At 70.6% G+C, this 11,709-nt stretch overlaps 1 protein-coding gene across 2 annotated transcripts; it reads right to left on the bottom strand.

Annotated features, from left to right (window-relative positions):
• Nucleotides 1-746: 746 nt before the first annotated feature.
• MAN1B1 (mannosidase alpha class 1B member 1) lies at nucleotides 747-11,118 on the bottom strand. Of its 2 annotated transcripts, none has more exons than XM_082696311.1 (13): nucleotides 10,848-11,118; nucleotides 10,498-10,606; nucleotides 9,726-9,829; nucleotides 8,016-8,170; nucleotides 7,616-7,725; nucleotides 6,301-6,486; nucleotides 5,482-5,630; nucleotides 4,930-5,118; nucleotides 3,639-3,829; nucleotides 2,851-2,971; nucleotides 2,058-2,255; nucleotides 1,853-1,984; nucleotides 747-1,648 (listed from the first exon to the last, which is right to left on the bottom strand). In XM_082696311.1, the coding sequence occupies exons 1-13, from the start codon at nucleotides 10,959-10,961 to the stop codon at nucleotides 1,436-1,438; spliced, it is 1,971 nt and encodes a 656-aa protein (XP_082552437.1). In that variant the 5' UTR covers nucleotides 10,962-11,118; the 3' UTR covers nucleotides 747-1,435. The 2 variants fall into 2 exon arrangements, with proteins under 2 accessions (XP_082552437.1, XP_082552438.1); XM_082696312.1 differs by having other exon boundaries at nucleotides 4,930-5,082; nucleotides 10,848-11,098.
• Between the last annotated feature and the right edge of the window lie 591 nt (nucleotides 11,119-11,709).

Here is an 11,709-nt window from a genome sequence, read left to right as displayed (position 1 = left end):
AGCCAGCCCAAGCATCTTTCCCAGCACCCTCCGCAGCCGTGCCTCTAGGGGGCCGGGCCTGGGCTGCAGCTCCTCCTCTGCGGCGGGGCACAGTCCCTATCCCACCCCTGGGCTCGGAGAGGCAGGTGTATGGCAATGGGAGGTGAGGTGCCGAGCCCACTTGGGAGACAGGCTGCGCACCCCATTCCTGGCGCAAGAGACCAGGTGTCGGGTCAGGAGTACATGGCCACCCCAAGGGCAGCCAGTGGACACGTGCAGTGTTGAGACAACCGGGAACACGGCCAAGAACCCAGGTCCTGCCAGGCACTGGGAGCCTGGGCCGCCAAAGGCACCGTCCACTAGCAGGGGAGACCCTGGCAGCTCAGTGTCCCAGAGAGAGGACCTGCGCCTGTGAGGCTACCTGGTCCCAGGAAACAGGGTCCCCCAGAAACCAAGGTTCGTCTTTGGAAAAGCGCCCCAAGTCAGGACTCAGGGGTGGAAGTGGCAGGCTCCCGAGACCAGGTGGCGGGGCTACAGGGACACCTCTACCTACAAACACGGAGCCCAGGACGCAAACATCGCCAGGATGAGCAAGGGCAGGGCATCAGGTACCACAGGAACGTGGACTTCATGTCCACGCTGGGTCCCCAGGCTGCTGGTCACAGTGGGAGACCTGACCTCCGAGCACAGAGTGCGAGGTGTGCTGAGACCACAATGGCTAGACCCGGACCCCAGCTGAGCACACACAGTCTTCCACACAGCAGAGATAAGAGCAAACCTACTTTTATGCTGCCCAGAAAGTCCATTCTACCAGGTGGTCCGGGAGCAGGACGCACTCGCCCACCCGCCCCTCCCGCCCCTTCAGGGCCGGGGGAGGATCCCTGAGTCCAACGAGTAAACGCCACAGCCCGCCAGGTGCCCGGACTCGGAGGAGCTCACAGATGCCCTCAGACCCTTGGGTCCAGGCACATCGCAAGCTCTGAGACCACTGGCTGAGTCACATGTTGGGCTGTCCCTTCAGCTCTGGGGGGGGGATGTCGGGGGACCCAGCGCACCCCGGGGAGATGACCAGTCACCTGGGATCGTGAAGCCCGGGCACTGGCTGACAGTAAGACATTCAGGTACAAGGAATGTGAGTCATGATTCCAGTTTCCTCGGGAAGCAGGAGGCTCCCCTAGTGGACGGGACCACCGTGATTCACGGGGCTGTAACACCATCATCGTAAGAGGCTCACCCAGGATGCCCAGTGGTCCTGCCCACCTGTGAGGCCCTGAGATGCTCAGGCCCGGGAACCTCTGGTGTCTCCATTCACCCAGCCTGGACCACAGGCAGCCGGCTGACTGGACACTACAGGGCCATAAGCCAAGGACAGTGGACTGACCCAAACCAGGGGTCTACAGACAGGCTTCCAAAAACAAAAGACCTGGGCAATGCTGGAGGGGGGAGCAAGGGGCAGTCACGCCCCGTCCGGCGGGGCCCAGATGGGCAAGGGGTGGGCCTCGGTGTTGAACACGTAGGCGTCCAAGCTGAGCAGGCTCGGGTCGTCCGAGAAGAGCAGATACAGGTACTTAAGCGTCTCCCCTAGAAAGAAGCTCTCCATCTTGTCCCTGGGCTGGGGGTTGAGGGGATCCTGGACGTTGCTGATGGAGGAGTAGCCGCCCGAGGGGACCTGCACAGGGCCGAGACGGCGGCGTCCGGGCTGCGGCCACAGCCGGCTCCCCGCACGGGCTCGGTCCTTGGGACGGGACCAAGGGACACCCCAGCCCCGGAGCCCCAGGCGCCCCTGACTCCGGAGGCCACGGCGAGCCCGCCCCTCCCCCATGCCCCCGGCCCGGGGCGAAGGGGCCGGCGGGGCGGCGGGCAGGCAGCTCACCCGTGTGTACGCGTTGAAGCTCTGCAGTATCTCCCAGCCCCAGTCCTGGTACTTGGGGTCCCCCGTGAGGCGGTGCAGGTAGAACAGACTCTCCACCGTCTCGGGCCGCAGCAGGTTGTGCCTGTCGGCCGGCTGGCGGGACACGGGCTGAGCTCAGACACGGCCCCGACGGCGCCCCCACACCCAGAGCCCGGCCCCGGCTCACCTTGACCTGCACGTCCTTGCGGTCGTTCTGGGGGTACAGGTTAAAGTGCACGATTTCGGGGCTCAGCCCGGTCTCCATCTGGCGGTTCATCTGGTAGCAGGTGTCCATGAGCGCCCGGGCCAGCTCCATGTGGTCAGCGGGCAGGCCGTGGTGGGCGCCCAGAGCCAGCGTCCCTGGCAGGAAGCACACCAGGTGGTCCTGAAATCAGAGCAGGTCCTCACCACGGCGGAGTCTGTGGTCGCGGGAGGGGGTGGCGGTGACACCGGGGATGGTGCCTCCCGTGTCCCCCCCAGGAGTCAACGAGCCCGAGCGGGGACGTCTCAGGGTCCACTCGGGCAAGTGACTCAAGTACAGCCCCAGCACGCGACGCTGCATGCGAGCAGTGGAGAGGCGGGGGAAAGACACCACCTCCCGGGGAGCAGACGCTGACCCGGGTCTCCCCCACCGACACCAACGGGCTGCCGCAGTGCTGGTGGCAGGAGACCAGGAGCCGGACCCAGGGCACAGGGGAGAGTGAGGGTCCCCGGGAAGCGGTGGGGGTCTGGGAGCGGTGCCCAGGACCCAGGGGGCGCAGCCAGGGACCCAGCACAGACCTCGGGTCCCCCTCAGCTCCTCCTGCCGCCCCCACCCCAGCCCAGGCCACGACCCAGGCGCATGCCCACGGCCAGAACTTCGGGGCTCTCTGCAGCGTCGTGGCTCACAAATCCGTAGCCGCTCAGGACACTGCCCAGGAGGGGGGGGGGTTGGATGGCTGAAGCCCCGCCCGCCCGGGCTGGCTGGAGCGCACGCTCACCATCTTGGCGCTGAACCGGCCGTGGGCGAGCTCCCCCACGAAGGCGAGCTTTCCGGGCTCAGACCTGCGCAGCAGGTGCCTTCGGATCCCCTCGATGGCTTCCAGGTAGTCCTCCAGTAACCTGGGCAGGGCGGCAGGCCCCGTCAGCTCAGGGCCAGCCAGGCGCACGGCCCCCTCGCCCCGGCACCCAGGAGCGGCCGCGTGGCCGTGAACCACCCAGCACACCCTAGTGGCTCAGAGCCCAGGCCCTGTCTGAGGCGGCGCCAGGCTGGCCCGGAGCTGGGGGCGTTCCCCTCAAGCACCCCAAGGGACGGCCCCGACCGGCCTCCGCACAGCCCCCGGATCCCGGTGTGACGCCCCGGTCTCTGCCCGCAGCCCCGGGGGTTCTGAGGGGCGTCAGCCCCAGGCTCCAACATCGGGGGGTTCGGGTTCCCTCCCGGGGGGCGATTCTGCCTCCCACACCATACAGTGCAGCCCAGGCGGCCCCGGCCGCCCTCTGCTGGGGGCATGTGCACGGTGGCCTCCGCGACCGCGCAGCCGGTGAGCTAGGGGCCCCTCGTACAAGCCCCGACCGCGGGCCCCGGCTGGCGCTGGGGAGCCTGGGCCTCAGTGACCAGCCAGGTCCCCTCCTCCTGGACACGAAGGCTGTGCCTGGAAGAACCACGCTCCTCGCGGAGGGGCCGAGCGCGGGCCGGCACGGCGGCTGCCCGACCGAGACCCCGGGACCAGGGGAGCCACGGGGAGCTGCGGGGAGCCCACCCCCGCCGCGGGGCAGAACCCGGCCTCACTGGGGCTCCTGCTTTCCGCCCTGGACCCACTGCTTGAGGAGGTACTCGTAGTAGCTGTCGGCCCGGGCGCCCAAGGTGAACACGCCCGGGTGGGTGAAGCGGCCGCTGTGCGTGTCGATGAACATGGGCACCAGCCCGTCCTTCTTCCCCGGCAGCGAGTGCACGCGCCGCGTCACCTCCTCCGCGGCCTCCTGCGGCAGACGACGGGAGAGCGGGCCTGAGCGAGGGGGCGGGCGGGCTGCACAGAGGGGCTGCATCGGCTCGCCCCCACGGGACGGACCCGCTCCCCGCCGAGGAGGGAGCAGGCCGCCGTCCCAGCCCACGGAGCCCCTCGCCTAACTGCCGCCCACAGCGGCTTCTGAGAGGGACCCAGGCCCCGCGGGAACCCGGTCCGTGCCCGCACGTGTGGCTGCCCCGAGGGCCCCACTCATCTTGCAGACGGCGGGGGGGGGGGGGGGGGGGGAGCCGTGTCCAATGACCGCAGGCCTGGCCCCCATGACCCCCTGCCTAGGCACGGCCGGCTGCTCCCGCCGGCTGGAGGGAAGGCAGGCACGTCGGCTTCCGCGCCGGGGCTCGCGGCTCGCCGCCCCAAGGAGCTCCTGCGCACCCTTCAAGAGCCAGCCCGCCTGGGCTGCTCCGAGCTCCCTGCCGGGCGCCCACGGCACCTCTGCTCCCGGGCTTCGCGTGCATTCGGTCCCCGCGCCCAGGAGCCCACGCGGGGAGCCATTTGCTGGGCTCCGCCAGACGCACGCGCCCACGCCCACCCACCGAGTTCTCTAGGGTCGCAGGCCACCACGGACACCCGGCAACGGGCACGCGCCCGGCTGACGCCCCAGGAGCAGGACACACGCGGAGCCGCTGGACTAGGCGCCGCCGACGGGACGGCTGCCACGCTGTGGACAGGCAGGGAGGGCCCCGCGCGCCCGTCTCCCCAGGACACACACAGGGCCAGCGAGCGTCCGGAGAACGCCACACCCAGAAAGCAGATCCGCGGCCACCCGAGGCAGGCCCACCGACAACGCGCCAGCGGCCACGCAAGAGCCGGGCCCGAGAGTGGCGGGAACCTGCTCGTGGGGGCGTGCCTCTCGCGACACCCGCGTGGGACACAACCCGACGAGGCGGGCGGCTGGGACCCCGAGGACACGGACCTGCTGCAGGGCAGGGCCAGGGCGAGGACTCAGCCCCCAGGTGCCGACGCGACCCCCCGGCCTGTTGTCCCCTGCCGCAACGAACCACGGGGAAGGGGAGAGGAAGGGAGGGGCGTGTCTCGGGCGGCGCGGCCCCTCCGTACCTGAAACTTCTTATTGCCCGTGAGGCGCGAGAGCTCCCGGAACTCCAGCTGAATGCTTGTGACCTCGGCCACCGTGCTGTCCGAGGTCCAGCGGGGCGGGTGGGCGGCTCCGGTGCCGATGTTCACGTCGGAGTACGGGATCTTGGAGGGCGTCTGGAACGCAGGCATGAGCCGATTCCCAAAGTCCTCCTGATGCGCAGCACAGCGGGCAATCAAGCTTCCCTGCCGCCCGGCGGACGCGCCCCCGTCCCCGCCCAGTCACGCGGACGGACACGGGACTTTACTGGCCCCGCGCGGCCTCCATGTTCCTTGGCCACCAAACCAAGCTGGCCCTGGGGAGCTCCGAGAGAACGTCCCTGCAAGCCGTGGGGACGACAGGCAGGGCGACGCCGCTCACGCGCGTATGCGCCAACAAGGCTCCGGCACAGGAGCGGGAGCGCTGGGGACAGACCCCTCCCCACCCCCCCGCCCCAGACCCCGGGAGCCGAGCGACAGCGCTCGCACGCCCACGCTCCCTCGGGCCCGTCCTCCGGCGGGCGCCGGGACACTCACAGCCTTCTTCAGGAAGAGGTCGTCCCCGGACAGGTGGTAGGCGCTCAGAAGCCCCCCCAGGATGCGGATCGTGCTCTCAAACAGGTTGACGTCCACGTCCTTCTGGAACCGCAGCTTCTTAGACACCCACTTCCTGGCCTCTTCAAACTCTGTGACACGAAACGGTGTGGGGAGGGGAGCGGGTCGCGGGGCCTAGCGCGCCCCCGTGACCTCTCACCCGGGGGCCCCGTGCATTCCCGTGTCTGTCTCTCTCCCCCGCCCCCCGCAGGCTCGCCATGTCCGGTCCCGGGAGAGGGGAGGAGCCCCTGGGACTTCAGGCGCAGAGAAAGGGAGCCCGCACGCGCGCAAGGACGGGCCGTCGACTGCGGACGATCCCGGCACAGAGGGCCACGTTGAGTGATTCGGCGGGAGTCTCGGGCCTCCTCAGACAACTTAAAACACGCCACTGAAGTCCCAGCTCAGAAATCACCAACGACGCGTGATCCCCGGGCCACCCGATCTCACGTGAGCCAGTAAAGTCTCACGTGAGGGAGAGACGCGGGGCGCGGACAGCCATTGGCATCACGTGCCGCCGAACGCCACAGGGCCCCTTCAGGCTGCGACAGGGGAACCGGCTGGAACCGGCCCTGGACGCCGGACGTCAGGCGGGAAAGCCACCAGCCATGCCCAGCGCGTCCGAGCCTGCCCCCACGAGCAGGGAGCGCGCGCCAGATGGGAACAGCAGCGTTCCGGCCCCCGCCCCCGCCCCCCGCCTACAGCTCGCGCGCCCCAGAGTCACCCCAGGAGAACTTGGCCGCGAGCGAGGGAAGGAGCGGGTACCTTTTTTCAGGCCCAAGATCCACATGGTGTCCAGGGCGTCAATCAGCGTCAGGCCCAGGCCAAACCACTCGCTGAAGGACCTGGACACAGGTTTCAGCTCGTCGTGACCCCAGGCAAACTTGCGGTACCCGGCCCACGCGTGGAGGAAGGCGTCGATCACGGCCCTCTGGCGCTCGTTCGGGGAGGCTGGGGGGAAGACAGCAGGTCGCCAGGACCGGTGCCCGTCAGGGTTCAGACAGGGCCCCTCGGCAGCCCCACACGGAACGGGGTGGGGGAGCAGCAGGGGACACCGCCCAAGGACGGGTCCTCACGGCTGGACGCAGCTGCCAGGGCGGCGCGGCCTCTGGGGCCAGCACGGGGCAGCGTGGTCTCCCGTGTGCCTCCGCCGGGGGCCCGGGGGCCACACGCTGAGCGCCCGATGGCTGCGCCGTGCCCTTCGGCCTCGGGAGCGTCGGGCGTGCTGACGGCTGCCGACCTGGACGGGAGCGCCTCGTCTCCCGGGTGCCCCGTCGCACCTCATCGGCCCCGGGCTTTTCCGAGGACGACGTAACGCGCAGCAGGTGCACCCACGGCCGCCCTGGAGCCTTTCCGGGGTGCCCTCGCGACTCGTGTGGGAGACGAGGTTTCTGCCCTCCACACCGGGGAGGACGGGGCACGAGTGATGGAGCCACCACGTGGACACAACCGTGCGTGTCGATGGCGGCACCGCACGTGGGTGCGGTGTGAGGCCATCCGTGTTGACACCCGCGGCGCTGCCGTCCGTCCTCTAAGCCACACGATCGCTCGGCGTCCCCCACACGTCCCCCTTCCTTCAGAGGCAACAGCAATCGGGACCGGAGGGTCACAGCCTGGGCCCCAGACTCGCTGACCTGGCACGAGCCCCTGCTCCACCAGACCCATGGCCCTGGCCGTGACCGGCCCCGCCTCAGCTCTGCACGGGACTCCCGACACGCCTGCGCGCAGAAGGCCCTCCACCCCGGTGCCACCGCGTCGGACCGCGCAGACCTGCTGGTACCCGAGACGCAGAGGGGCGGCTGCGTCCCCACGTTCTCCAGGCACCACCCCCCAGCCCCCCGTGGCACAGACGCAGGCTGGGAAACGAGTCTCTCGCCCACATGGGCGGCCGGGGGCTGCAGCGATGGGCCGCCAAGGAGCCCCGTGTCCTCTCCAGGCTCTCCAGAGATCGGCGGCCTGCCCGGGCGTCACGGGGGACCAGCACTCGGGGGGACGGCAGGTGCTCCCCCGCTGGGCGTCCATGCGCCCTCCTCGTCAGAATGTCCAGGTGAGGCCCAACAGGGTGCCCGTGGGGTCTTACCTGCCTGGTTCTGAATCCTGGGGGCCTGGGAGGAAGGTCTGGGGGCCGCCTCCGCCTTCCTCGAAGGCAGTTCGGTGCCCGGCTGCGGCTCAATCACCGCTCCCCTCCAGCTTCAGGGGGAGAAGGAGGAGCAGTCAGCCAGCCTGCGGGCGGAGACGGAAGCGCCCCCAGGTCCCGGTCCCCCGGCGGGGCTCCCTGCTGCCCGCCACTCTGGGCAGGGCGAGCAGAAGGCTGGTTCTGCCCCCCGCCCTGGGTCCCGCCCTGGACCCTGCCTGCTCTGAGAGCAACGTGTACCTCAGACGTCGCGCTCACCCTCCTCCTCTCTGGTTTTCAGAAAACGCCCGACACGCGGGCTTCAGCGTTTCTGCACGTCCAGCCCCGTCTCGGACGCTCCCCGTACCTGACCACCGTTCTCCGTGTGCTTCCTTCCCGACGCGCGTCCCCCGCTGCCTCGTCCCTCCACTTGGTGTCGTCCTGCCTCCTGTCCTCGGAGCCTTTACCGGGGGCTCGAATCTGCAGGTTGGGAGGTCCCCGTCGGAAATGCCTTTGAGGCCTCTAGATGAAAACAAGAATCACCCGTGAAAACAGCTCAACCGCCTGTGGGCCGCATTCCTTTCCCCCCGCCGGCACGCTCCCCGCTCAGGCCCAACCCCGCGGAGTGTGTGAACCGGCTGCAGCACACGGCCCCAGAGGAAATCCCTTTTGGGTCTCATCACGACACGCAGGTTTGGCCGGGAGATCCCGACTCGCCATCCCCCGGCCCTGGCCGACAGGGATGGAAGTGCGCCAAACGGGCCGGCGCAGCCCTGGATGGCGGGTTGAACTTCGGGCCCGGGATGCTCCCAGGCTGTCACAGACCCTAAAGGTAGCAAGACAGGGTCAGGACCACGGCCCCGTACGTGGAGACGCAGAGAGAACCCGGCCGCGGGCCCGTGCCCCGGGACTCCTGCGCTTCACCCTCGGGATGCTGTGGCGAGGGCAGGGCGCCAGGTCCAAGGACGGAGCCCTGGGGCCGGGGAGCAGCCAGTGCTCGACAGAGGGCGGGACGAGGCGCCTCCCCCAGAGGGCGGGAGGAAGGCCCCTTGGGAATCGGGAAAAACCTCTGCTTCTCAGCGTCCACAGGATCTGTGACGACGTTCACCACTGACGTGCCCGGGAGAAGGGGGTCTGGCCGAAACAGAGCTCCGAGGCCGACCCAGGTCTGGGGGACCAGTGCTGGAGTCCGAGCAAGACACAAAGTCCAAGTGGCCTCCACGAGGGGCTCCCAGTCCCCAGGCCTGGACCAGGGGAGGTGTGCATATTAACCCCTTACCGTCCAGGCCCCTGCTGGACACCAGAGACTGGATCACAGACCTCCCCACACACCTCTGGAAACGTGTCTCTCCCTGGGGAAACACGCCAGGCTGGCTCTGCCTTCCCAACCGTTAGGGCGGACACCGGGTGCGAGGGAGGGACCAGAAAGAGTAGAAGAAACGCCCGCCTGCCCTCCCTACGAGGGAGAACACCCGCTTTGTCACACACAGCTCCCGAATGAGACAGTCTGGAGCGTGGCCTCCTGCGGCTCCCCAGGGCAGCCCCACAGGGCCCGGCCTGGACAGATCCCGGCCCCCTGCCCCGTCCAGACCCGCTGAAGCTTCAAGTCCCTGAGCAAGCCCAGCTCCCCGGGCCTTGGGCACTTTCATCCAACTCGAGCCCGGCTCTCCTGACCCTGCCCAGAACCGGCAGAGTCTCACAGCGGCTTCCCCGGCCCCGGGACCGGCGCCAGCCTTCTCCCTCCCGGCGGCGACTGCTCTCCCCTCACAGGAGGTTCGCCTGCCTGCCCCCGCCAGCCCGCAGCTCCTCGAGGCAAGGGACGGGTCCGTTCTGCTCGCCGGCAGAGCCAGGACCTGGCGCGCCAGCAGGCGTTCCACAAGAGCGAAGCAGAGAGTATTCCTCTTTCCCGCCCCAAGGGTCGTCCTACGGGCCCAGCACAAGGAGCGTGACGCTCAGACGTCACACAGACGGGGACAGAGAGAACTCTTCCCCGTCTACCTGAAACGCCACACACTGTTCCCAGACGCTGGCGGGACGGAGCCCGGGGACGACCCCACGTGTACGTCACCCCACGTACCTGCGGTAAGAGGCCCGGGAGGTCCTCTGCTTTCCGAGGAGCTGGCAAGACGGGCGGGTCCGCTGGTCTCCTCTTCCGCTCCTCCGCGGACCGGCCGTTCCCCGCTAAACGAGAGAGGCGGTCTTACCCCCAGCAGCCCACTCGCCCCGAGCCGACTCCCAGCGGGTGGCGCAGCCCGTCGAGACCGGCGAGACTCCTCACGGGAGGACAGCGTGAGCCCGAGCCCCGGGGAAAGCCCCGGAAAGGCATCCAACGACGCCAGAGGAAATCCAGCCTTTCTGAAAGCCCTTGGCAGCGCAGGTCCTTCGCCGGCCCATGCCCACACGGACGTGGCCTTCAGCTCTTCCCTTCCGGGGACCACAAAGCGTAGGGAGCAGGCCGCGGCCTTGAGCCCCCGCAGCCGCTCCTCAGCCTCCGTGCTGCAGGCCAGGGCCCCCCCAGAGACATTTCCCAGGATTCCCCACAGGCTTCCCAGGACTCCGCCCCGGGGGGGGGGGGGTGGCTTCCAGACCCTGGGTAAGACGTGTGCGCAAGTTGCCGCACGCGTCTGGACCGGGCCTGCGACCTCCCGACCTCCATCTCTCTGCGAGGCCCAGGGCCTGGAGGTGCCGGGACTCAGCCAGACGCCGAGCGAGCCGTCGCACCCCGGGAAACGCACAGCCACCTGCCAGCCCCACAGCCGCCAGCGCGCTGCCCCTCCACCTCCCGCTTCTGCCCCGCCGGCCCTCGGGGACCCCCGCAGACCCCCGCGGGGCGCTCGTGGAGCCGGTACCTCGCCACTGGTCAGCCACGCTGGCGTAGGACAGGAGCCCGCAGAGCATCAGGAACGTGAGCAGGAAGAGGATCACGTTCCGCTGCAACCTCGACAGCTGCTTCCACTTCTGCGGGACGCAAGGGCAGGGAGGCTCCTCACTGAGAGCGGCCCGACCGCGGACCTGCCCACCCGCCGCCAGCCCCGCGCGGCCCGGCGCGCCCCAGGCCCGGGGTCTGCCCCGCGGGAGGTGCCCTCCGGCCGGGACCCCCACCGCCGCGCGGGCACAGCACAGACGCCCGCAGCGGGCTCCGGCTCCGCGCCCCGCGGCCCCGCGCCCGCTCCCGGCGGCCCCGCGCCCGGCGCCTCACCCTCCAGCACGAGCGCCGCCGCCGGCTCTTGCTGCCGTCGTAGGTCCGGCCGGCGCTCAGCGTCACCGAGACGAAATCCCGATGCGGCGCCGGCGGCGGCGGCGGCGGGTACATGACCGCGGCGGCGGCGGCCCCGCCCACGGGCGGCGTCAGGAGGCCGGACTCCCACAGGGGCCCGGGACGTCGCGGGTCCGACCCCCGCGGGCAGCCATCGCGGCGCCGTCAACACCCCGCCCATCGCGAGCGCGGCCAAGGCGCCTGCGCCGCGCCCTCCTCGCCCCACTGCGCCTGCGCCCGTCCTCGCGGCCCCGGCGCGCGCCTCTGTTTACGTCCCACTGCGCCGGCGCGCGACCTCCCGTGCGCCGTGACCTCACGCCCTCCACGTTTGCCGGCCCGCGCCTGCGCCCCGCTCGCCGCCCCGCGCCGCCGGCTGCGGGGCTCGAGTCCCGGTCGCGGCCGGACGGGCCGGCCCAGAGCTAGGGGAGCCGCGGCGGAGTCGGGGCAGGCGGGGCGGCGGCTCTCCTCGGCCGTCCCCGGGGCGAGCTGGCCACGCTGGCCACCCCCGCAGCCCGCTGTGCGCGCGGCCCCGCTCCGCGGACGCGCGGAAGGGCGGAGCGGGCCCGCGGCGCCGAGGAGGGTCTGCGGGGCTCCCGGGCCCGCGGTCCCGCTGCGGCCCTTCCGCGTGGGCCTCCCGCGCGGCACCGTGGCTGAGCCTGGCCCAGGGCGGCGCTCGTGCCGTCCGGTCCCCCTGCCTCCTAGTGGCCTCCGCCGCGGGGCTGTCCCCGCGCCCAGCTCGGGGGCCGGCGGGATCCCTCCCCGCACGTGCGGTCGGCGGGAGCCCCGCCCCGGAGCGCTGGGCCGA

The sequence above is a fragment of the Mustela nivalis genome (genome assembly GCF_964662115.1).
Source record: "Mustela nivalis genome assembly, chromosome: 13".
Classification (NCBI taxonomy): Eukaryota; Metazoa; Chordata; class Mammalia; order Carnivora; family Mustelidae; genus Mustela; species Mustela nivalis.
Note: the sequence above shows the minus strand (reverse complement) of the source record. Positions and strands in the feature narration are given on the sequence as shown.